Source organism: Panthera leo, chromosome B1 (genome assembly GCF_018350215.1).
Source record: "Panthera leo isolate Ple1 chromosome B1, P.leo_Ple1_pat1.1, whole genome shotgun sequence".
NCBI lineage: Eukaryota > Metazoa > Chordata > Mammalia > Carnivora > Felidae > Panthera > Panthera leo.
Genome location: NC_056682.1, coordinates 21,323,671 through 21,349,327, shown reverse-complemented (window position 1 = coordinate 21,349,327; position 25,657 = coordinate 21,323,671). Strand labels below are relative to the sequence as shown.

Sequence of the window (25,657 nt, the reverse complement as noted above, 5' to 3'; positions counted from 1 at the left end):
CCCCTCCCCCGCGCGCGTGTCTGCGCGAAGTGTGGCGGCTGCAGCTCCCGGACGGGGCCCCGAGTTGCGGGCGCCAGCGGGGGCTGGGGGGGCTCCCTCGCCCCTCGCCCGACGCCCGCAGCCAGTGCCGCCGACCCAAGCGGTGGCGCCCGCCTCCTCCTCTCTACCCCGAAGCCAGGCTCCAAGGGGGAGGCGGGAGGGCCGAGATGGGCTCCTTCACTCCCACCGCGGGCTCCCCTGGTGGGGGGGGGGGGCAGCGGCGAGGGGGCGCGGGGCCGCGAGGGGCCCCGGGGCGCAGGGGTGGCCGCCCGAGGGCGCAGCGGGCGCTGCGGGAGGAGGCAGCCGAGGAACGGAGGGGCGGGGACGGGCGGGGGCGGGGCGGAGACTCCCGCCTCCTCCTTCCGATCCTCCCCCTCCTCGCCCTCCCCCCGCCCCTCCTCCTCCTCCTCCACCTCCTCCTCCTCCTCCTCCTCCTCCTCCTCCTCGCCCTCCTCTCGCTGCCTCCGCCTCCACCCGGGCTGAGGAGCCGGGAGTCCGCGGCGCTGGCTCGGGGCTGCGGGATGGGGACTTAGCGCCACGGCGGCGGCAGTGGCCGCAGCGCAACCGGCCGCCGCCCCCGGGCCCGTCCCGCCGGGAGCGCGGGGCGCGGCCAGCCCGCCCCGGAGCCAGGCCCGCGGGCGGCGGCGGCGGCGGAGCTGGGCAGGTGGATGCGGCTGGAAGATGGCGCCCTCGGGCCCGGGCAGCGTCAGGCGGCGGTGCCGGCGGGTGCTCTACTGGATCCCGGTGGTGTTCATCAGCCTGCTGCTCGGCTGGTCCTACTACGCCTACGCCATCCAGCTGTGCATAGGTGAGTGCGCGCCGCGCCCGCACGGACCCCCGCCGCCCCCGGCCCACCCCGCCGGTCCCCGGAGGGAGGGCGCCGACCTGTGGGCGGCCTCCCCGCGCGCCCTCCGTCCGCAACGCGGCCACCTCGACCGTCCCGGGACGCCGGGACCCCGACGCACCCAGCGGCGCTGACACTCTCCGCACCCCGAGACCCCCGTGCGCCCCCGCGTCCCCCACCCCGGCGCTGCCACGGCGGCCGAAGCCGGCGTCCGGGCAGCCTCGCTCCGCTCCCCTCGCCTCCCCCTTACAACTCCGGTTACGGTGTCACCTCTACTCCGCCGAGTACGCAGCCGAGCCGCCCCTCCGCCTTCCGCTAGCCGCGGCCACCCCAGCCACACCCCCCTACCTCGGCGGGACCGCACCGGGGAGAACCGCGGTGCCCGCTGCCAGCAGCCTCCGCCGAGAGGTGAGGCCCGCGGAGGCTGCGCTGGAGGCTGGAGGGCTCCAGGCTGGGCCCAGGATTCGGGCTGCGCCAGACCCGCGCGGGGGATGGTGGCCTCGGCCTCGGGTGTCAGAGCTGTCCTTTCCTGGTTGTCCTTAATCCACTTAAAAAAAAAAAAAAATTTGTGACAGCTCTCAGGGGCTTTTGGGTGTTTGTTTTTGTCTTTTGTTTTTGCTTTTATCATTTGGGGATTGCCAGTTGTACACTTTCTAGTCCTCAGGAGGCTGAAGGCGGGCGAGCCATCAGAAAGTGTTCTCCAAGACGTGTGCAATACGCAAGACCGTAGTTTAGACGTTACAGTCAGAGCCGTGAGCAGGCTTCTGCCTTCAGAGGTTTGTGAAAGCTGGTCTGTGCTGTCAGAAGAGGTATTAAAAGAGGATGACCTTTCTGCCGGGGACTTGTGAATGCTTTTTTGTGTTTTGTCGTTTCACCAGAGAAAGTGCCTACGTTTTTGCCATACAGAACTCTAGCTTCTGGTGGGACAAGGAGAAAGGTTAAAGAGTGGCCTGTTTAATTCGACCTTATCAACTTAAAGCATTTCAGAACTTTCAAGACTCATAGAATCTTGTCTGAAGCCATCTTACCTCAAAATGTTGCTCCTTGTAAGAAATAGGTGTCACGATAGTATACCAAAATAATGACTGACACAACTTTTAAGAGAATTGAGACTAACTGCCCATTTCGTATAGTTTTTAAATGTGATACTATTATGTATTGAGTGTGAAAATGATTTCAGTACAAAAGCAGTGAATCTTTTTTTTAAAAGGGTTGAGTAGTAAAAAAAGTTTGTTTTTTTAAAGGAGGGTCCGGGGTGGCTCAGTTGGTTTAGTGTCTAACTTTGACTCAGATCATGATCTCCCAGTTAGTGGGTTGGAGCCCCACATTGGGCTCTGTGCTGACAGCTCGGAGCCTGGAGACTGCTTCGAATTCTGGGTCTCCCTCTCTCTCTGCCCCTCTCCTGCTCATGCTCTGTCTCCCTCTCCTTCAAAAATAAATAAACATGTAAGAAACAACAGCAACAAAAAACAGGCGCTTATTTCCTTCCATCATCACATTAAGCTAAGAAGCTTAGCCTGATCCATTGTGTCGTATCCATCAGCAGGAAGCCTGTGAAGGCAGGCAGACCTTTTCTCTCCTTGCAGCTACCTCCATCCTGGCTCAAGTGCTATGTGGGACGTCTTACCGTATTGGATAGATAGGTAATAGGGGAAGAATAGATGAAAAAATCATAGTTACATTGGGATCAGATTTTTATATATACTTTCTGATAGTTTAAGATAAATCTAAAATGTCCATGAAATCTATATCACCATTGTAGTAAGTGAAAATTTGACTAAGAGGGAGAATCCCTCTTTTTAAACTGCCTACATGACATGGCCTGTTATTATTTCCCAGGTGATCCAAAGTGAAGTTTCCTATCATCTCTTGTCACTGCCTGTCTGCCCGAGTACGATGCCTGTCATGTTGAAAGCAATCAATAAATGGTCTTGAATAAACAAATAAATGATGCCGAGGCCATATCTCTGAGGTTGTCAGAAAGTAGTTTTTATATTTTTGTTACTATAGAAACAAAAATAGTAATCATAGGAAAGTCTACATTGTGGAGTCTAGAAGACAGAACAAATTGAAGGTGAATTTCCTTCTAGAAACTATGGCAGTTTAGGAGTGGTAAGCTCTAATAGCTTGGATAGACAGCCTTGGTTGAGTGGGAAGTTGAAATTAACTGTACAGTTCCTTTAGAGGCACTGGGAGGGGTGGCGACTGGTGAGACAGACACACAAAACCAGCCTCCTCTCCTTTCCATAAACAAAGCAAGTGGGAATTCCAGCCTTCCTCACCCCCCCCCCCCGCATTAATCATATCTCAGACTGCCTGCCCTTTGTGGGTTCTTCTCCTGTGGGAAGTTGATATTTACAATCAGATTTTCCAAATTTCACCTAGAAAACATTGGCCAGGGTTGGGACCAGAGGGTGGTGGTAACTGGAAACCGGAGTAGGCAACAGAATAGAATAATATAAACCGGGTGATTTACCCTAGTCCCCCTTTTACATCTGCTGTCAGCTGAGGATGACCCTGAATATAAATTACTCTGTGCCCTTTGCTGAATGAACTGCAATTTAGGAGTAGTGCTTATCTTGGTATCCTTGGAAACCGGAGATAATGATTCTCATTACAGTTAGTTTCTATATTTAACAATGTGAATGTGTGTGGCTCTCTAGGCACTTGTTCAGTTAGCGTGATGTTTGTATTTTATAAAATTAAAGTCCTATCTCTTCTTGGAATATGCACATATAAAATACGTAGGATGTATTTATATTGTATGAGTCAAGGGTTCTCAGTAAGTTTCCTTCCTATTCTGCCAAAGAAAACATCAAAGAGGTCTGCTAATACTTGTGAACAGTCGGAACGTGTTGATATAGTTTGTTGATTAACTAGGATCTTTTATTCACAGTATTGCTTCCTCTTTCCTTCCCTCTGTTTCCTACTGTTCTCTCCACCTCGGCTTCTTTTGTGTCTATTCTGTATTTTGATCCCTTTGGTTTTAGTTAGCTCAGCTTCCATAAAGTAAGACAGGTACCAAGGGTACAATTTAGGATGCAGAATTGGAATAAGGGTGGTCCGCAGCCTCAGCCCTGCGTGGTTCCATGGACGTACCGGACATGCTTTGTATGTTTTACAAAACCATTATGGCAGTTATTGTGTTAACTTCGCTTGTTGAGGAGGGTAACAGAAATTTTCCCTTTTAAGTGCAAACATGCAAAATTGGTTTTAACTATCTTTATACCTTTCTGTTACAATTGCAAACTTACAGAAAAGCTTCAGGAAGAATACGAGAAACTTCCACATACCCTCTTTTAGCCATCCTGGTTTCCATTTTTCTAAAATGTATTACTTCCCTGCTGTCACTTCAGGCAGGTGCCATGAAACATTTATTATTCAGTTGTGTACTCATGGTTCTGAGTTTGCTTATGGCTTTACTTAAGTCATTTGAAGCAATCATGAAGCTTGAATAGCTTAGAGATTATCTAGGCCAACCCCCTCCCTCCGGCATCTGTAGGTAAAGGTAAATGTTGGAGCTCTGTGTCCTTTCTCCAAATTAACCAATGAAGGTGTCAGCTGTGACTTCAGCCGCCCTGGTACAAATGTTAAAATGTCTCGCTTTCCCTTCAAACCCCCCACTAGATCTCTCTAGAGTTATTTAGCAACTCTGTTAAACTTTGTTGTCGTTTAATAAGAGTTAACACAGCTGAAAAGTGAGCCAACAGCCTTTACAAAATGGTTTCAGATCTTTAGAATGATGTATAGTTTGGGCCAGATAGTTACAACTGCTCAACTCTGCTGTTGCAGCAAAAAGGCAGCCTCAGACAATACCTTCACAAGTGGGTATGACTGTTCCAATGAAAGTTTGTTTACAAAAATAGTTGGCTGGCTAGACTTGGCCCTTAGGCAGGAGATTGCTTAGTCTGGAGTTTGTTAAGAAGTGAGCCCATTAGAATATTGGGGGCTTACTCACTGTTTTGCAAGTCTTGATTAATAAGCAATCCTCAGAAATGATTGCATTCTCTTATATTCCACAGTGATTATTGAAGATGTCCAAGAATCAGATGAATTAGTCTGCATACTTAGAGATCAGTGTGAGAGATACACAGTCATGTGTTCCTTCTTTTAAACAAACATCCTTAAGGAGAGAATATATAAAATCTAATACTTGGATACTCTTAAGCTATGGTCGACCATTAATTCGAGGTCGTTGCAAGCTCAAGGATGGAGACTGAATGGGGCTGTAAATTACCTTCCATCATGAGTTGAATTTGAGCCACACAGAGATAGAAGTGTGGTCTTGTTTTTGGTAAACTATCATTTGAAAAAAATTACAGAACACTAAAGCTTTTTTTTTTTTGAAAAAACTACAGGTAGATGATCTTGTGAATACAAGTGTTACCATCTATAATTACTAAAATAGCTTTAAAGGACACAGAGGGTACATCTGTAGAAAACTGATGTAAATATTTAATGTATAAATCACTCAGAAACTATTTCTCATTGACAATAATGACGCAGTAATATCAGGTGTGTGACTTCTTGGGCGTCTCAAATCATTTGAAGATTTTAAATTATAGGAAAGAGGGATTAAAAACTCAACATTTCTTCAAATCTAAAATCAAATGTGTATGTTCCAAATTCTTGATCGGTGCTACCATTTGACTTTCATATAAATGGTCCCTGGGAAGGTAGGAGAAAAGAAGACTCTGCTTAATGCCTTTTTGGTTCCATTTAGTGTGTCAGAAAATTCTTTTTCTTTTGATGTATTCAGTGACGCAGCATTACTGCTTGCTATTAAATCTTGTTAGAGAGAACATGTCTTGTATGATAGAGATAACAGTCATCGTGGTGGTTAGCATGTAGAGGTGCTCCATAATTGTTGGATGAAGTGATCTCTTTGTGATTTTTAATAAGTCTTATTCTATCCACTTATCATGTATAAACACACAATTGCATAATGTAAATGAGTCAAAGAATAGGATTCAGCAGTAAAAAGTCAATTTAAACTAAGGCTTGTTGTAGAAAGTTTACTGTTGAGTGCTTACTGAGAATGTCACCCATGCCATTAAATTAAATACGTGCTCCAGTGTTTCCAGTAATTAAACAAAAGCTAAAGGGATGCTTTCTTAAATCACGGCAATTAATCGTCTCTAGGGATGGAACATTTCCGCAACATTAGAAAGAAGTCAGCGTCAGAGGGGTTTGAGTAGGGTTCATTCAAAAGCATTATTGAATCGTGTTATGTGCCAGGCCCTTTCCCCTACGGAGGTGATTTAGAGGAAAACTTAATGGAGATCTTTTCCTAATAGCTAGGAAAAAAAGTACCTCGGGGCAGGGGTGGGGAACCCTGAACCCTTCTGTCTGGCTTGGGCAGAAGGAGAGGGGCTATTCCCTTTCAGAATGCCACCCCCCTAGCCAAGAGGTAGGAAAGCAGAAATGGAAAACAAAATTCCCTGCTCCTATGAGCCTACGAATTGGTTGCTGGGCCAGCATGAACGAATAATCAATAAAGTAGGTAAAAAAAAAAGAGCTGATGGAGAGCATTCGGTAGTAATGAATTTCTAATTATATTATGAATCTGACCACATGTAAATATCTCAGAGTAGAATTACGACCAGCAGTTCCTGCTCCTGCTATGAACTATGTGGCTCTTTCAGCTCCGTCCTTTCCTACCTGACGCCTGGGCAGCTTTTACTGTGCTCCCAGCTCAGGGCATGTGATGTGGTGGATGAACCTGAGGAAGCAGAGAACTTCCTGAAAACAACTCCTTTCCATTGATGGAAAGACTGTAGAAACTAGCTTAGAAAATAGGCAAAACCCAAGAACAGGTGGGTGAAGCGAAGCTGACATTGTACCAGAGGAATGGCCTTTTGTGGGAGCCGCCGTCCTGGTGGCGGCCCTCAAGGAGTGCAGGAACTACCACCACCACTCCCTAGGACTCTGTAAAGATGATTCCAGGAGCATCGGCTGGCCGAGCTGAGGTTGTTGTGCCCGTGTCCCGGGCAGCAGGGTTCAGCAAGAGCAGGTGTTTGATCTTTCTGGCTTCCACGGTAGGAAGAAGTGCCAGGAAGACCAAAAAAAAAAAAAAAAAAAAAAAAAGTCACATATCCCAGAAATGAACGTGGATGAGTTCTCAGTGAGAAAATTCTCATGAATGTTTTTGTTTGCTTTTACTTTTTGTCTTGATGGGAAATTTGTGCTTTTTCGTGATGGAAGCATGACTTACATTTTATAATTTATAGTGCTGTTTTCATGTATTTTGATGGCTGTATCACATCCCTCAGCCTCCTTTTCTCTAGGAAGCGGTGAGTTCATGAGTCCCCTGAGACCCCAGCACTGTTTGTCATGACTGTAGAAATACTAACTTGCAGAATGATATATTAGAACATGGCAGAGATCCTTAATGTTCTCTGTTGGGAAAACAGTTTTCCAAAGAAAGATCGTTTGGAAAGACAGTCTCAATACGTTGTGGAACCCGATGATTTTATATTACCACTTAGAGGTACCACAGGGAACTAATAATAAAAGTAGGACATAATTGAATTAATTTCTTTCATAGTTCGTTAGAAAATCGTTGAAATATCTTTCAATTCCCTTAAGGGTAATTTATCGTAAGATCTTAATTTTTATCTCAGTCAAAGCTGAGAGTGCAAAAAGGTGGAATTTACAGGGCAGGGGGTGGGGCGAGGGCAGCAGGGAGGAGGTAGGTGACCTGATTTCTTAAGAAGCATATGGTAGCAGTAAAGTAACAAACCACGACTGCTTGAAATTGTTCCTTTCAGAATTATGTCACATTGTGAAACGTTTGTGTAGCATTTTCCCTCACTTGACTTTTCATCTGACTGCGACTTTTAAATTCAATTATCAATATTAGTGCCAGAAATGTTACAAAATCCATTTTTATTTGGAGGCACTCTTCAGCGAAAACTACATGCCGCATTTATCATTTAGCGCTTCTCTGCACTCTGAAATGCGTACTTGATGGCAGTTCATTTTAGACATGTTGGTGATTACATTTTAAAAATGCAAATGACAGAGAAGGGCTTTTATAGATGATTGAGTTTTATTTCTTTGTCAGTATTTCTCCGCGGCATCCCGAAATTTCCCCTCCTGTGAAGTGTAAATTAAGCATTCCTGTTATACTTAATTTGACCTCTCTGGATTTATCCACAAGCATTGCCACCCTACAGGAGCAGAGGAGTGCATCAGCAAAATAAACACCAGTAAACAAAAAAAACTTGTTCTTTAAATGTCCTTTAAAACCAATATCCTAAGAATACAGCAGTGTTAAGGCACTTTGTTTTCATGATCATCTTATGGTAGATATAATCCTTGTAAAAAGCAGTTCATGTATTTCCAAGAACTTTATAGGCTTATTGGATTATAATTCAGTGAAATTTGGAAAACTGAAATGCTTTGTCATGGTTATGTATTTTCTTATAGAGAGAAAAAAATCAAGTTTCTGCCTCTGTGTTAGTTGCATTATGTAAACATTGGATTTTCACCGTATTTGAAGGGTGTGTTTCAAACGAGGTGTCTTGAAATTCAGACAGGAGTCTGTCCCTGATCTTTTTGGGGGCCCAAGAGTCATCTCAAAGTTGTAGGTAGATGAATCTGAAGTGTGGCTTCTCACCAAATTTGCAGGGATATGAAAGATGGTGTGCCTTAAAATATAGTCTCTCTACCGCACATGTTATTCACTTTGGGGGTACAAATGGGAAAAGCAGCCTGCCGCAAAACAGCTGACGTCAAGGTGTCATGAGAGACACCTGATACCACTTACAGACAAGGTAAGAGATTTCTATTATGAGCTGCGAACTGGAAGTCATAAGCCTGCTCCAAACTTCAGGGGCTAATCTGTGATCGAATTTATTTCTAAGTAGGCAAGTCCATATGACATGTTTTAGGAAGAAAGACAGTAAGAGATTTATGTACTTAACTACGACCAATGATTATCCAGGGCATCTCTAGGGAGGTCAGTGAATGTGCAGGGGTGAAGGAGAGAGACCGGTTTGCCTTAATCAGGCTTGGATCATAGCATATTTTTAATGAAATGTCACCTATTCCAGGACTAGGACATACTAAAAGCTAAGAACTGAGAGCAGGATGTCAGTCGGAAGGGGGTAAGGAGTAGGGATTCATTATAGGCCCCCCCCAAACGTGCATTTAACAAATAATTACCAAATCCAAGAATTGAGTACGTTTCAACCATCCATGATTTAAAGAATGCCCTTTTAATTTATTCATTCATTCAAAAATATTTGCTGCTCTTAAAGTTAACATTCTAGTTGCAGGGGTAGGGAGAACAAATAAGAAACCTAAACAAGTAGCTTCTATGACCTAAGTGTCATGACAAAAAGCAAGGCAAAGAGGATTGGGAATGCCAGTGGAAGATTCACATTTTAAATATGGTAGCAGTGGGGGGAAGGGCGCTCATGAAATTTGAGCAATAACCTTAGAGATGCTGAGGGATTGAACCATGCTGGTGTGAGGAAGAAATGCATCACAGGGAGATGGAACAGTCCAGCTGAAAGTCCTAAGACAGGAGTCTGCAAGCAGTTAGAGGAGGAATAAGGAGATCATTTTGCCTGGAGAGGAGGGAATGGGGCAAGAGACATAGGTGACAAGGTCGAAGGGGTGTGGAAAAGGCAGAGATTATATAAAGCCCCGTAGACCACTGGGAAGATTTTGGGGTGAGAGAAGTGATCCATTGCAGGATGTTGAGTACTACAGTGACGTACTCTGACTTATGTTTAAAGATCGTTCCTACTGCTGTGTAACAAGTAGACTACTTCATCAGTCCAGGTGAGAAAAAATAGTATATCAGACCGTAATGGGGGTAGTGGATGTATTCTCAAAGTAGTAACCACAGAATTTCCAGACCTATTTACCTGAGTTGTGGAAAAAAAAAGAGTAAATAGGATTCCAGTGTTTTGGGGCTAAACACCCTCAAGGATGGCAGTCAGCTGAGATGGAAAAATTGCAGGTAGAAGGAGGTGATCTTAGACCAGTGGTGGGTATGTTAACATTGAAATAGAGATGTGGAGTGAGCATTTGGATTTGTGACTTTGGCATTTAGGAGAAAGTCTGGACTGGAGGAATACATTTGGGAATCTTCAGCATATAAATGGATTCGGAGAGTTAACACTGGATACATTTGTCCCACCTGGGGTAATAAATGGAAAGTGAGTAGAGACAAAACATTGAGAGTTCAAGAGATGACTAGGACCCAGCAAAGAAGACTGAGAAGGAGAAGCTTGAGGGAGGGGGGAAGGGAGGTGAGGAAGGGGGAAAGGGGTCTTAGAGAGCAGGTAGGAATCAACAAATACATGTCACATAAAATAAGAACTGAGAATTTAATAATGTGGATATTGAATTTTTATTTTGAATTTATTACTGACTCTACTCTGAAGACCCCAAATTTTAAAAGTTTATCAAAAAGAAACCTATATACCAGGGTGTGGATTGCTGGGAGATCTGAAATTATTCAATCCAAATTTTAAGAAGGCTTTACTCTATTAGGCAAGCTGAACTTTCTTATTATATGTAGATAATCCACAGAAAATTTAATGAGAACCCTAACAATGTCTCCCTGACACAGAGGATTGTAGACAATAGTATTCGATACTTACTTTTGCTTAAATGAAAGGAGACAAATTAAACGTGTTTATTTGAGCCTTTTGTGAGCCCGGTAGACATTTTAGGCATCAAAGAACGTGAATCCTTTATGAGAGTATTATCTCTTTTACCTTTTTATTATTTGATCACTCAGATGTTCGTAAACAGCTTTGTAATATTTTTATGGTTTCAAGTTATGGGCTGAATTCCCTCCCTCACTCCCCCCAAATTCATGTTGAAACCCTAACCCTCTGTAACTCAGAATCTGACTTTGTTTGGAGAGAGAGCCTTTAAAGACGTAGTTAAGTTAAAATTAGGTCATTAGGATAGTTCTAATACTCGTTGGAGGAAGTTTGGACACAGGTACACGGGAAAGACCGTGTGAAGATGCAGGGGGAAGATGGCTGTCTACAAGCCAAGGAGCCAGGCCTCAGAGGAGACCCAGCCTGCCGACATCTTGATCTCAGATTTCTGGCCTCCAGCACTTTGAGAAAATAAATGTTTTATTGTTTAAGCCACCCAGTCAGCAGCACTTTGTTACGGCATCCCTAGCAAACTAAGACACAAATTCAACAATCAAATACCTTTTTTTCCCCCCTTTCTGGATATTGAAGTATAATCATCTGTAATAAGAATTTTGATAAAACTAATTGTAGAATCCATTTGAAAATTTAAAAGAGCAATTAGAAATAATTTAGAACATATAAAATATTAGCACTAGTTAAAATAATCACTGAAAAGTGAAATGCATTTTGCTCGAAGCCCTCAGACTCTGTTTTAATAGTTTTCAGATGACTGAAATCTCCCCGTGACATGCTGACATTTTTTTTTTATCCCTTTTAGATTAAAAAAAGGAAGATCTTCTAAATGTTTCAACTCCCCTTTCCCTGCGCCCCCCCTTGTTGAACAGAGTATGCTGCACCTAATTTAACTTTGAGTTAAGGCTAACAGTCCAAGACCGATGTGTGTATGAAGTGGATGTCCAAGACCCTTGAGGTCCTTGGATTTTCATTCACAGTTTCATCCACTTCCTATTGACTGAGAAGGTCGAGAAGGAGTGGAATTTGTAATTTTGCCCAGACATTCTTTTGAATCCCAAGCACTGAGAATCTGGGAAAGCTCATGAATGAAGCATTTCACTGGAAATGCCTAGCCAGACATCTACGTCTCAGCAGAGTTTTTTCTCTGTTTACCACTTCTGAGGTTCCTTTTTCTGAAAAGATTAAAGAACAAAAACCCTTAATTGTGGAAACAGCCAGATGTGAGAAAGAAAACTTTAGCTCGAGTTGGATATTACCTTAATTTCTCAGTTTGAGTATAGGCTCTAGAGCAAGTGATTTTTTAAAACTTTTTATTGTGGTAAAATATATATAACTCAGGAGCTCCTGGGTGGCTGGTAGGTTGGGTCCAGTTTGATCTTGGCTCAGGTCATGATCTCACAGTTTGTGAGATTGAACCCCTCATCTGCTTGGGATTCTCTCTCTCTCTCTCTCTCTCTCTCTCTCTCTCTCTCAGCCCCTCCCCTGCTCTTATAAATAAATAAGCTTAAAAAAATTTTTTAAATATATATATGTTAAATAAATATTTATAACATAATAAATGTACTATTGTAGCCATCTGCAATTTTATTTTATTTGTTTTTTAAATTTTTTTAAATGTTTGTTTATTTTTGAGAGAGAGAGAGCATGAGCAGGAGAGGGGCAGAGAGAGAAGGAGACACAGAATCCGAAGCAGACTCCAGGCTCTGAGCTGTCAGCACAGAGCCCGACGTGGGCTCAAACTCATGAGCCGTGAGATCATGACCTGGGCCGAAGTCGGACACTTAACCGACTGAGCCACCCAGGTGCCCCGTCATCTGCCATTTTGACAGTTTTAAGTGTGCTGTTCAGTGGCATTCAGTGCATGCACATGGCTGGGCCGCCATCACCATCCATCTCCAGCATTTTTTTCATCTTCTCCAACTGAAACTCTGTCTCCATGAAGCAATAGGCCCCATTCTCCCCTTGGCTCCTGGCAACCATCATTCTACTTTTTGTCTCCATGAATTTGACTCTTCTAGGTAACTTACATAAGTGGGATCATGTATTTGTTCTTTTGTGTCTGTTTATTTCACTTAAGCATAATGTCTTCAAGGTTCATCCGTGTCGCAGCGTGTGTCAGGATTTCATTCCTCTTTAAGGATCAGTAATATTGCATTGTATGTATAGACCACGTTTTATTTATCCATTCATTGGTTGATGAATATTTAGGTTGTTTCCACCTTGCGGCTGTTCTGAACAATGCTGCTTTGAACATGGGTGTGCAAGTGAATACCTGTTCAAGTCCCTGAGATCAATTCTTCTGGGTATACACCCAGAAATGTAATGTTGGATTATATGGTAGTTTAATTTTTGTTTGTTTGTTTGTTTGTTTTTTGAGGATCAGCATACAGTTTTCCTAGCAGGTGATTTTTTATGGAAGTGTGATTCCAGAGAAGCCTGTATATGTATGCCCTTGTAAACATCCAGATTTGAAAGTCTCCAGAGGTGTCTGTGAGGTCCACACCAATGTCACTGTAACAGTTTTTAACTGCCTTGTCCTTATGGCCCAGCAGGAAAGTTGGTGGTCTGGGAATTGTGAATAATCGCGTTTTGCCCATGAGGCAGGCTTCATTCCTGGAGAGTGTGTCCCTCATGAAATGCTGGCCATCAGGTCCGCCCAAGGCAGAGATGTTGAGAGCTGCTGGCCCACTGTACATAGTCTAAAATTCACCAACAGTTTTTGAGTATCCAGAGCATTAATGCTAACTGGTAGAAATTTTATCTTTTTAAAAAGCAACACGTTCACAAGTGTAAATGGTATATACACTTGGTAACATGAGTTGGCGGGGAGAAGTGGGGGAAACTTACCTGTTTCTATGGATGCTTCAGTAACCTACGGTATTAATCATGAACTAGATCCTTACCCACCATACAGGGACTACACAGTTCACGAATCGGTATTGCCTGCAGGTCTAGGGTAAGTGAAAATGGTTTACAAACAGAAGCGAAAATCAGTACGTACAACTGGGGAGAGATCCAGGCAGGAAACAGGATGCAGCTCACACAATGAGCAAGGAAGAGACTCAGTCCAAATATTGATGACTGTCTTACTCAATTCTGTACACAAATTTTAGAACTTCCTACGTACACGAATGAATGAATATGTCTGCCATATGATTGGCGGTATTTGTATACTATTGCACTATTGTAACATAATGGATCATACAGCAGAGGCAGTGAAGATTTTTCATCTGCGGACTGCCAGTTTATGATGATGTCAAATTGTATCAAATTTGCTGCAACTGAATATATATTGCTGCAGTTACTGTCAGGTGGAGACTGCTGGTGCCGTGTGAGTAATTGCAGTCTAGGGCAAAGGGATGGCTGCTTGCAAGTAAGAAGGGAAGTACTAATTCAAGCTGAGATCAAAGAAAGATTGTGTGTGTGGGTTTACTATGTGAATATGTGGCCGTGAAGTTACAAGAGAAAATAGTGCTTTCCAGTGACTCAGTACTGAAGGATGAGTCCCCCTTTGATACCCTTGCGTGTGCGAATAGACATTGTGACCCAGTGCAATACTGCAGGAATTGTTGCTGGTGCTGATGTTGTTTTAAATCTTTTGATTTCTCCCTTCAGGGGTGCTGCTGTGAATTCTATTCTGATGAGCCTCGTAGACACAAAGGTTGGAATCACAGCTTTCTACGGTTCCTTCCTCTGGAGTACTGCATAAATGCCAAAGAATTTACACAAGCGTAGAAATATTTGTTCAATTTTTAAACGTATTAATGCACTGTGTAATAGGTACCCTGGTCATTTAGTACTCGACATGTAGTTGCTAACTGTAGGAGGTTTTAGAAGGTTGCCCGTTTCCTTGTAGAAGCAAATAAGCATTAATTTTTCTACTTAATCAAGACAGCTAATGGTTGGTAGTGAAGACAAAACACTCTCAGTATTGTCCTCTGTGATGATTCTACCAGATCATGAGATTGACCTAATGACATTAAAGATATACTACAACAATTATCTCTGTATTATAATACGCATTTTTAAGTGCCGAAATAACCACACCGCGAGTGGCATTTTTGCTTGCTACCCATAAATAAATATGTATATAAACGTGTAGGAAAGGTGATAGTTTACGTTGGACAGTGTAATCATGAACGCCCCTCCAACTTGACAACCTTGTTTCTGACCAGTGTAGGAAACGTTTTCAGGATCTGAAATCCCTATTTGACTGTCTTCCTCATAGTGGACAACCCTTATGCGGGAACCAGGTGGGACTTTGCAGGGGGTGTGGTGTCTCCTAGAGCCTTGCATGGTTCACAGGAATCAGCCATGCCTGCCAGGCCCAACCCAAACAAGGGCGTCTGGAATTGGAAAGAGAGGCAGTTGGTCTTGAAAAGACCCAGGCACTGTAGGTATTTGAGGTGATTATGGCCATGTGTGGAAGAGGGAGGGCCCATACGATTCTCTCTAACAGGATGAGTAACTCTGTGTGCACTGAGATCTGCACAACTTGCTGGCACGGGGAATCTCTTCTATTTTAATTTGAGACTGGGGATTATAGGATTCCATTGAGTAAGCCTTGAAAGGAGGACACAAAGATCAAGGGACCAACCCTGAGATCAGATTTCCTTATTTAACTGCACTGCTTAGTACAGTCCGTGATTTAGGAGTTGCCCTCCTCTTCGCCAAGGAGAAAGTGGCAGTAAGTTTTTCAGGGCCATAATCATGGGACAAAGTTAAAATCATGGGACTTCCCTTTAAAAATTGATGTATTGAAAGACCTACACATTCTTAATGATTCAAGTGCGTGTTCCCAGCTTTTAGTTGGGTAAGTTGCATTTTATACTGTTTCTGTAGATTAGAGCTTCTTAGCTATCTGGAGCAGTGATATGGTCAAGTTACTAAAATAGATTCTTGAGAGAGAGAGAAATACTTCTAACCGGGAGGATTTTGATGTGTAAGAAATACAAATTACCATTTCAGGAGAGATGAAAGTTGTGTCTGTCTTCATGGCCAGTTTCTACAAGTGGGAGACGTACCATAGGGGTGTGTGCGCTGGGGAGTGCTGACCTCAAAAATGATCTTTCTTTCCCGCTACTGCTGACGAGGGATCGGCAAACCCCTGTTCCATCTCCTAATCTTTCCTGCATCGCTGTCTCACTCCTGTCCTAGGGGCCCGAGGTTCAGTGTCCTCCCCAGTTCCTGAATTGAGAACTCAGGAAAGCCAAGGTCCAACTACTACCCTGAAATATGACCAAATATTTAAGTTATTTGTGTCCAAAGTTTGTAAAACGATCTGGTTCTAGGTTGTGTTTAAGTTAGTTGCTGGAAGAAGGGTGACAAAGAGGACATTTTAAACCCTGCTCTCCAGTGCGTCCCGAATCAGAAGTGACAGGGGGCCACATGGTATTAAGCAGGCCAGTAGGATGTGAGAGCGACGAAGGAGGAACGGCTGTCCTGGACAGAGAAGCCCAGGGGGTGTGTAATCAGAGCCCAGGAGGCCACGTGGAATCCTTGAAAGAATTTTGGAGTCAGGCAGACTTATATTTAGATCCTAGCTCCATATGTTATGACTTGAATAACATTAGAAAAGTTATTTTACCTCTGTAAGACTATCTTCCTGACTTTTAAAATTATAATAATACCTCCCTGAAAGATGCTATAAGGCTTAAATGAGAGAAACATTTAAAAAATATTAGTACAATCCCCAGCATATAGTAAGCATTCAGCATACTGTCCCTTCCTTTAGTTTCTTCTCACCCCTTGACATTGGACTCCTGCCCCTCACCAGCCCGCCGATGCCCTCTCACTCTCACCAGACTTCACCCTGCTTGAACTTCAGTCTTATTTGGAGAGTGTTAGGGGCTGTATTGTGTCTCCCCACAACCCATAGCTTAAAATTCTAACCTGCAAGATTTCAGAATATGACAGTATTTGGAGATGGAGCCTTTAAAGAAATAATTCGGTTAAAATAATTAAGTTAACTGGGGTGGGTCCTAATCCGACTGGTGTCCTAGGAAGAGGAAATTTGGTTATAGAGATGTACAGAGGTAACATGATGTGAAATACAGAGAGAAGATGGTCATCTGCAAGCCAAGGAAAGAGGCCTATGGAGAAACCAATCCTTCTAACACCTTGATCTTGGACTTTTAGTCTCCAGAACTGAGAAAACAGTTCTCTGGTGTTGAAGCCTCTCAGTGTGTGGTACTTTCCCAAACCAGCTAATCCAGGACTCCTGGCTGTTGTCTATAGTTGTGGAAAGGAAGTGAGTGTGGTTGTTGCAGTTCAAAAGGCTTCTCTCCACAGAATTTCTAATTTTTTGTAACATTGTTCATTTATAATTTTGCAATATAGTTGCAGGTGGGTTATGCATTAGAAAAGCTTTTGATGGCTAATACGGAAGGCTCACCACCCAGATGACAAACGCCTTGCATAACCTTTTGGACTGTACCCTATTTTTAAGGTAGAGACTTCCTGTCTCGTGGTTTATATTGTCTGGCTGACTCTGGTTCATCTTTTGTCTTTGAGGTTGCATTGTGCCATTTTCTGGGAAAGGTTTTCCAGTCTTGCGTGGTTGTTTTGGTAATTTCTAGCACATGGTTTAGCTCAGTATAGTTTGTTAGAAATAAATTCTGGGTTAGAGGCAGGAGGAATGCATTGAACCACCTGGGAAGGCTGACTTTCCCCACAGTGATGCAGCTCCAGTCCTGATACAGAGATTCTGATGTGTGTCAGGCTCTCTCAGAACCTGCACAGGGCATGGTGGGCGTGGGGGCGGGGTGCAGGTGGGGACACACTGGCAAGAAAGGAGCTCTGGAAGGGGCAGGAAAAGAAAATATAGTTTAAAGAATCACGTGTTTAGGGGCCCCTGGGTGGCTCAGTCGGTTGAGCGTCCGACTTCTGCTCGGGTCATGATCTCACGGTTCTTGGGTTCGAGCCCCTTGTCGGGCTCTGTGCTGACAGCTCAGAGCCTGGAGCCTGCTTCAGATCCCGGGTCTCCCTCTCTCCCTCCGCCCCTTCCCCCACCCCCCACTTGCACTCTTTCTCTCTCACACACAAAAATTAACAAACAGCCGATTTAGTTTTTCTCGTATTAATTTGCCCCCACTGTAATTCACCTGCATTCTTCTGCTTATTCGCACTGAAAAACTCTTCCAGCAACTTCTTTCCCTCAACTTCTCATTGCATCCTCCAGAAATTTGTGGCATTCCTGCAAGCTAAAAATGCAGTGTATACTTGTTACTCCAGGTTGTTTATAAGGCAGTTAACACCAAACTTTGGGGAACGCATACTCCTGGCACTTCCCTCTTTTGTGATACTTACGTTCCATATTCAGCTCACATTTATCGAGCCCTGCTATTTAACACCAGGTTCTATTCTGGGTGCTTTTATGTACCTCATGTAGTTTAATTCATAAAACAGCCCAGTGGGATAAATATTGAGATAAAGCTCAGAGTGGCTAAGTAACTTGGCCAAGATAAAACCTCAAACAGGGGGCAGAGCCAGGACTCAAACCTCAGTGAGAGACATGGGAAAGAAACCTCTAACAGATTGCACTAAGTGCTAAGAAAGAAACAGTATATTGTGATGATCGCAGGGGTGAACTGGACAGGAGGGCCTCTGTGAGAAACTGACATGGAAATCGTAATTTGAAGGATGATAAAGAGCTAGCCAACAATGGAGCTGGGGAAGAGCTTTGCAGACAGAGTAAAGACAGTAAGGTTTAGTATGTTCTAGGAAGAGAAGGCCAGCCTGTTTGTAGCTTGGTGCGCAGCAGGATGAGTGAGGAGAAGTGGTCTTGGGGACGTAAGTAGGAGCCAGATAGATCATGGTCGACCATGGAGGCCTATGTAAAGGAGATTGGACTTTATTGTAAATTCAGTGCAAAGCCATGGGAGGGTTTTTAGTGAGATGACGTTATCAGTTTCCATTTTAAAAGAGATGATGGCTTTCCTATTATAAAATGAGTTTTTAAGGAATTGTGTGGGGACCCAGGGAGGACTGCAGACTGCCTGGCATGATGTTTGTGGTTAGGGCTGTTAGGATGTTAGTCTGGAGCCCAGTTGGAAGCCATGTGTTGGGAAGTTCTGCCTTATGAGGCCTTATCCTTTCTCTTCGTTTCTGTTCTGAAGCTACCACTCTGTCCTTGACAAAACAGTTCACATAAACCCACTGATAAATTTATTTGAAGAGTGACTTTTCTCCTTGTCTTTTAAAAGTCAGAATACATCAGACAGTGTAGGACTGAGGATAATTTTAGAGCCAGAGGAACTGTCCAGGTAAAGTACAAGTTTTTGTGTAAACAACAAAATCAAAGCACAGATCAGCTGAATATCGTGATCAAAGTCACACATATTAGGAAGATTGGACCAGAGTCCGGGTCTCCTACCAACCAGTTAAATGCAAGTGCAGAGGATCTAGAGAGGGGACGATGTTAGCACTTTCAAGAAGCAAGACAGCCTGGAGTGGCTGAAGCCTTCTGCCCAAGAAGGGGAGGGGGCATGAGATGAGGTCAGCGAGGAAGGCATGGACTGCGGTTGTCAATAAAATCAGTGACATCTGAGGATAACAAAGGAAAGACACAGTTTAATAAAGACGTAAAATGTAAGTAGATCTGGTATAAAGAAATTAATTAGAAGACATTTGTTAGGAAGAAAGGAATGCAGTTGGAATTCAGCTGGAAGTATTGATCAGAATACTGTATTTTCTTAGGTCTGTCATTAAGCTGGTCTGGTAGCAGTGTCGCTAGTATTCACAGGAATGATCTGTCATGTACCTCCTACCACCCACATTCTGATCTGTAATAACCCGAACAATAAGCTAGATCTTCTTGGAAAGTAGCTGAAGGAACAAAGGATCCCACGTCAAGGGGTTCCCACCGGCCAGTTTAGTCGGAGAATTCACTGTCAATTTGGCAAACAAAAAGAGCATAATTAGTTCTGTTAGAGTAACTTGAATATTGAGAATTAGCAGCAAGGGAGGGCTATGGTGACCTGAACAGGAATGATAGCAGTAGAATACGGGGCTGAAAAGCCAGCTGGAGTTGGTTCAGGAACTAACAGGAAGTTAGAGGGGGTAGAGACAGTGCATTGGGATGATCGCTAACATAAGTTTTCTTGTGGGGCACCTGGGTGGCTCAGTCAGTTAAGCGTCCGACTTTAGCTCAGGTTCTGATCTTGTGGTCTGTGAGTTCGAGCCCCGCGTCGATCTCTCTGCTGTCAGTGCAAAGCCTGGGCCTGCTTCTGATTGTGTGTCCTTCTCTCTCTGCCCCTCTCCCATTCTCTCTCTCTCTCTCAAAAATAAATAACATTAAAAAAATTTTTTAAATAAGTTTTCTTGTGAAAAGTCCGGAAAAATGGGATAGCTGCCCGAGATATGAGGTCAAAGGAGAGACTTGGTTCAGACAGGAGATAGTAAAGCATATTTGTATTGCTACTACTATTTTTGATTTCAACTGCTTCGATGACTTAATTCACAATGCCTTAAAAACTTTCCTTGTTTTTTCAGTTAGTTTTAACTTTCAATTAAAATGATCTCATAAACTTTAAGTTCTTTGAGCACAGGGATGGAATCACATTTTCTATTTTATCCCCAATAGTGTAAGCATAGAGTAGTTAGTGGATGTTTTTCAATAAATGAGTTAAAGATAAGCTCCCCCCGCCCCTGCCCCCCGCCAAAAAAAAAAAAAAAAAAAAAAAAATAGAGCTTGGCTATAAAGTTGTTCTTACAGTTCATTCATTAGAACCAGATTTTTAGTTTTGGTTGGCATCCTTCATTATTAGACTGCATACATGGGTCTGAGGTGTATCTGTGTCGAACTGAATTTGGAAATAGTGCTGTGGATTTATATAGAAAAGTTACTGTGTATATGCAGTGTAGGTAAGTTATTCTTCCAAAAAAGAGAGTTTGAATTTGAAGGCAAGACAAATAAACTTCAGACTAAGAAATAGAAAGATCACAGCAGCATACATCTGCAGTGAAAGTACCTAAAAACCAAATTGTTCTAGCAACAATTACATAACTGTTCTTTGCTAATTTAAGGGGGGAAAGTACTTTTTTTTTTTTCCTACTATGAAGGCGTATTTTAGTATCTGAAGTTTTGGATTTTGGAGGTACTTATGACTGAAAGTCGAACTAGATTTAAGTTAACAGCAGCTTACTGGGCTGCTTCTTATCAATAGATATGCTTCTTGATAACCAACTCTTAAATGTATAATCACCAAAGGAATCACATGATTCCCTGCTTTAAATCAAGATTGAATTTAAATCAATTGAGACTAAATCTGCTCTAATATTTTTAGAGCTGTTTAGAGAATAGGATTTGATAGCATCCTAAACAATCATAAGGATGTATAAGTAAACTTAATTTGGATGGGATTATTTGTAGTTGGGTTTTTAGAGTATGAAAAGGGATTTTATTATTAGTTTCTCTCTAGGAGGTACATAGTTATGTTGCTATATGTAGTTCTGACTTATTGCTTTATAATAAATAATAATCATATAATAAATAGTAACCACTTGAGAAATGATATAAAAGATCAACACATATATTCTTAGTAGATTTCTGGAATAAGACTCAATTATAACATCAGGGTGTGATGATGAATTTTGTGTCAACCTGGGTAGGCTATGATGGCCAGTTGTTTAGTTCAACAGCAGTCTAGATGTTTCTATGAAGGTATTTTTTAGATGTGATTAATAACATTTAAATCAATAGACTTTATTTTTTTTTTATTTTTTTAACGTTTTTTATTTATTTTTGAGACAGAGAGAGACAGAGCATGAACGGGGCAGGGGCAGAGAGAGAGGGAGACACAGAATCGGAAGCAGGCTCCAGGCCCTGAGCCGTCAGCCCAGAGCCCGACGCAGGGCTCGAACCCACGGACCGCGAGATCGTGACTGGAGCTGAAGTCGGACGCTTAACCGACTGAGCCACCCAGGCGCCCCATTAAATCAATAGACTTTAAGTAAAGCACATTACCTTCCATAATGTGGGTGGACTTTTTCTAATCAGTTGAAGACCTTAAAAGAAAAGATTGAGGTTCCCCGAAGAAAGATTCTGCCTTGAGGTTGCCTTGGACCCAAGACTGCAGCATTAACTTTTTCCTGGATTTTCTGCTTGCTGTCCTGCTCTTCAGATTTCAGACTTGTCAATACCTATAATCATGTGAGCCAGTTCCTTAAATTCAGTCAGTCCCTTTTCTTCCTCTCACTGTGTGTGTGTGTGTGGGGGGGGGGGGGGTGTTGTGTGTGTGTGTGGGTGTGTTGGTTCTGTTTCTCTGAAGAATTCTAATACACAGGGGTTGGAAAACTTTTTCTATAGAGGATTGGACAGTAAATATTTTAGGAAATACGGCCATACTGTCCCTGTCACAGCTACCCAACTCTGCCATTATAACACAAAAATAGCCACGTAAGCAAATGGGTGTGTCTGTGTTCCAGTAAAAACTTGTCTGCAGAAATAGGGGGCTGGCTGTATTTGGAACAGGACTGTAGTTTACTGACCCCTGTATTAAATGATTGCTTGATAATGCATGCAAAAGAGATAAGGGAGGGTATGCATTTTTTTTTTTTAGCATACATTTTTAAGAATGTTTATTCAAGCCAGGTTTGAATCAAGAAGCAGTTTGTTACCCTTTTGTGTATTAGGGGTTATTGCTTTGGCCCATAGTCTCAATCTTCAACCTGGATTTTACGTTTTATTTTTACCCAAGAGTTTTTTTAAAGATAATACTGCAACAGAAAGTCTCACTCTTAGTAATTCTGAACTGATAACTGACCACTCAGCCTTTTCTCGGACGCCTCATTCCATTTCTTAGAGGAATGAGTAATGAGGGAGGGGAGCGCTAGGAGGACAGGGCATCTGGAAAACAGAACTGGTGACCCAGTCCGCCAGCCTTGCGGTGTCTAGGCTGGTTCCAGACTCCAAGATGGAATCCTTGAAGGCCATCATTGTGCTCGCGGCAAACAGGAACATCTTTGATAACTCGGATGATGATGATTTACCATCCTCACTTGCTCTCTTCCTGTATGCCATCAGTGCCAAGAAAGTGTGGGGATTCCTTAGGCTTTTTCAACAAGCCGGAGTCCTTGTTGCCTAGTTGTACCGCAGTTAGTTGGGGAAGAGGTTTAAATTCCTAGGGATATTGGAAAGTTAGAAATCTCTAAAGCAAAATATTACCACTGTAGGGTACAGACCAGAAAGTAATCAGGCTAATGCAAGATGAAATTAGGCAAATAAAGTTTTGAAGTGAAAATTAAAATTGTGACCCATAGTGATAATATTGAAGGTGTTCGCATGGTCACCATCTTGTCTGCCTGTCCCATTCTGGGCATCAGAAATGTTAAAGGAGGGGCACCTCAGTGGCTCAAGTGGTTAAGCATCTGACTCTTGATTTCGGCCCAAGTCATGATCTCACACTTGGTGAGATCAAGCCTTGCATTGGCTCTGTGCTGTCACCACAGATCCTGCTTGGGATTCTCTCTCTCCCTGTCTCTCTGCCCCTCCCCTGCTCACATGCATGTGTTCTCTCTCTCTGTCTCTCAAAATAAATTTTAAAAAACATTAAAAAAATGTTAAAGAAAATTGAGAATCAAAGAAGTACTGTATTTAAAGAAGCCACATCAAGGTTGGCGAGAGATCTGGAAGTCATGTAATATTTGGACTAAAAGAGAAAATTTCACGGAGACTCAATAACTTTAAATACGCGAAGGTCTGTCATTTAGATTTTCTGTTTAATGCTACATGTTAGAAGCCTGGATACCATAGGAAGAAGCCACAAAGAGACTAATTTCAGCGCACTATAATGCTGTAATCATTCTTTAGAGCAGTCCAATAATGGAATGGACTTATTCCAAAACCATGGGCTCCTGCTGCCTCTAGAAACCCTAAACTAACATTCAGTAGCTCTCTTGGGAAGGATGTTTGTTGGATCAGATAATCTTAAAAATCTTTCACAACATTACACTCTGGTTCCAGTGCTTCTTAAGGCAATGAAATTAAATTCCAGGAAATACCAAATCTTTGCTGGCTACAACTTCCAACTTTGAGATAGGCCAAAACCTCCAAAATGGACTTTAGTACAAATGGAGGAAGACCAAATGGGAAACAAAACAAGCACACAATATAGGAGGTAGGACAAGTGCCCGGGTTATTTCTAGATACTGTTTCTTGTCCCAGCTCATTTCAGCTGAACGGTCCCTAATCTAGCGACCTCATCTACCTTGGGGTATTTATAAGCCCCTCAAAGATGACAGTCTCTCAGGCACATTCCCTGCATCTCTCATTGTACACTAGGGAGCCATTAGCCATTGGGCATAAGAATTTGCACTTCTAGAAATTTGACCAGAGCGTGTGCCATGGATCCAACATTTTAGTCTCCTGGAGAGTTATCTGAAGGCAGTTGCCAACTTGTAAAGAACAATACTTGCCTCTGAAAATGTCCTCACATGGAGAACACTGCTTTTATCTGAGCCCTGATTCGGGAGGAAGGCTAAGAAAGTAATTGATATAGGAATAAGACCCACAAGGAGACGCCTGATGGGTTGTTTTCTGTGTGGCGTCAGGGCTGAAATACCAACAATACCAGCCTTCCTTCTCCACCCTGTCCCCCAGCAGTAGTCACCTCTCCTCTAAATAAAATTGAACAAATATTTAACGATGTTGGTTTGAAGGGGAGCCAAATTATTAACCTACTCAAGTGACCTATGTCTCCGTCAGGCTCTGTTGTTTGCCGTAAATGTCGTAATCTACTACTAATCTCTGTTTTCTGCTTATTTCTATAGTGTCCATGGAAAACGTTGGAGAACAAGGTAAGATATGTTTTGTTATTGTTTTAGATGTGAAATTGTAAAAGTAGTTTTTTAAAAATAGTATTCCTGTAGAGTTGGTTGGAATTAATAAATTATACTTTGAGAATGTGGAGTCATGGTGGGGTTAAAGACTTCTCTCAGTCCCCAGACTGAACTCTGTTAGACATTTGGCAAAGACCTCTCCCTTGAAATGGTAGCCATTGTGCCAAAGATTCATGGTGGCTTCAAAATACAGGAGTATCAACAATCTCCTGTTTCAACTCAGAGTATTACCCCATTCCTGAGTCATCCATATAGTTCATGGAAAATATCATTAGCTGCAGCCATTTCACACTGATTTAAGTGCCTCATTGGATTACTGAATTTTTAAATGATTCTATGCATATCATCATGCTTTAAGAAATTGTCATACAGTTTAAAATACCAAGCATGCTGTATTTTAAACTAACATTTTATTCAACTGTATCTTATAGAATTTATTTATATATTAGTGTATTTTCCAGAATTGTTCATTGTCACCACATACAGAATATTTTGTGCTTGCCTAATACAGTATTTCACAACTAAATATTTCACCATACAAAGTGTGTTTATATACATTGCTTGAACGAAGTATACTTTTCTTAAAAGTTGTCCCATGTGATAAACAAGACACTTGAACTCCTGTTGGAGAAAATCTCTCTTTGTCCAGATGGTCTCTGTTTAAATATATAGTTATTAGAACAATCAGTGCCAACAGATTTGACTACATCGAAGCCAAATTAGCAAATACCTCCTCAAATAGGAACTGGTTTTGCTATTCTTCGTCTGTGAAGTTCTTTAAGCCTGAAGTTTTAACATTTTTTTAATGCCGTGTTTATTATTTAAAGTTGAAGGCACAGCTGCCTGACTTTTATAACGTAGGAAAGGTCTCTCTAGCCATTTGGCTAATAGATTGGGGGTGTCTACAGATGAGAGCTTTCTGATCATGGGATATGAAATAATTAAGTTATTGAAGAATTTGGCTCATTTAGAACAAGCAGATCTTTTGTGAATACTATGATTTTAATGTGTATTTGCATATTTTAATGATAATTATGTTTTTCTCATTTTAGTTGTGTGCCTGATTGCTTATCATCTACTTTTTGCAATGTTCGTCTGGTCATATTGGAAAACTATCTTTACATTACCAATGAATCCTTCAAAAGAAGTAAGTTAAAATATTAGTAAAGTTATCTTGAAGTTGGAAATCAGTAATACTGATGTCTGAAGAATGAACTTTATGTCTTTTTGTTAATGTTGCACTTAGTGAGCGTATTGCTTTGTTTACATTAATGTGTCTGTTGGTAAA

General features: G+C 42.5%; 1 protein-coding gene across 3 annotated transcripts in view; it reads left to right on the top strand.

Moving 5' to 3' along the window:
- The first annotated feature begins 680 nt into the window (after window positions 1–680).
- The window catches only part of ZDHHC2 (zinc finger DHHC-type palmitoyltransferase 2), a 72,161-nt gene continuing 47,184 nt past the window's right edge, over window positions 681–25,657 (top strand). For 2 of the 3 annotated variants that reach the window (XR_006201481.1, XM_042934396.1), the window contains exons 1-3: window positions 684–847; window positions 24,301–24,327; window positions 25,422–25,516. Coding sequence is in view for 2 of the 3 variants with exons in the window: in XM_042934396.1 (XP_042790330.1) it covers window positions 721–847; window positions 24,301–24,327; window positions 25,422–25,516 (249 nt within the window). In the remaining variant the exon portion in view is untranslated. Of the gene's footprint in view, window positions 848–24,300; window positions 24,328–25,421; window positions 25,517–25,657 lie in introns of all 3 variants that reach the window. The other variant, XM_042934397.1, reaches the window with a different exon arrangement.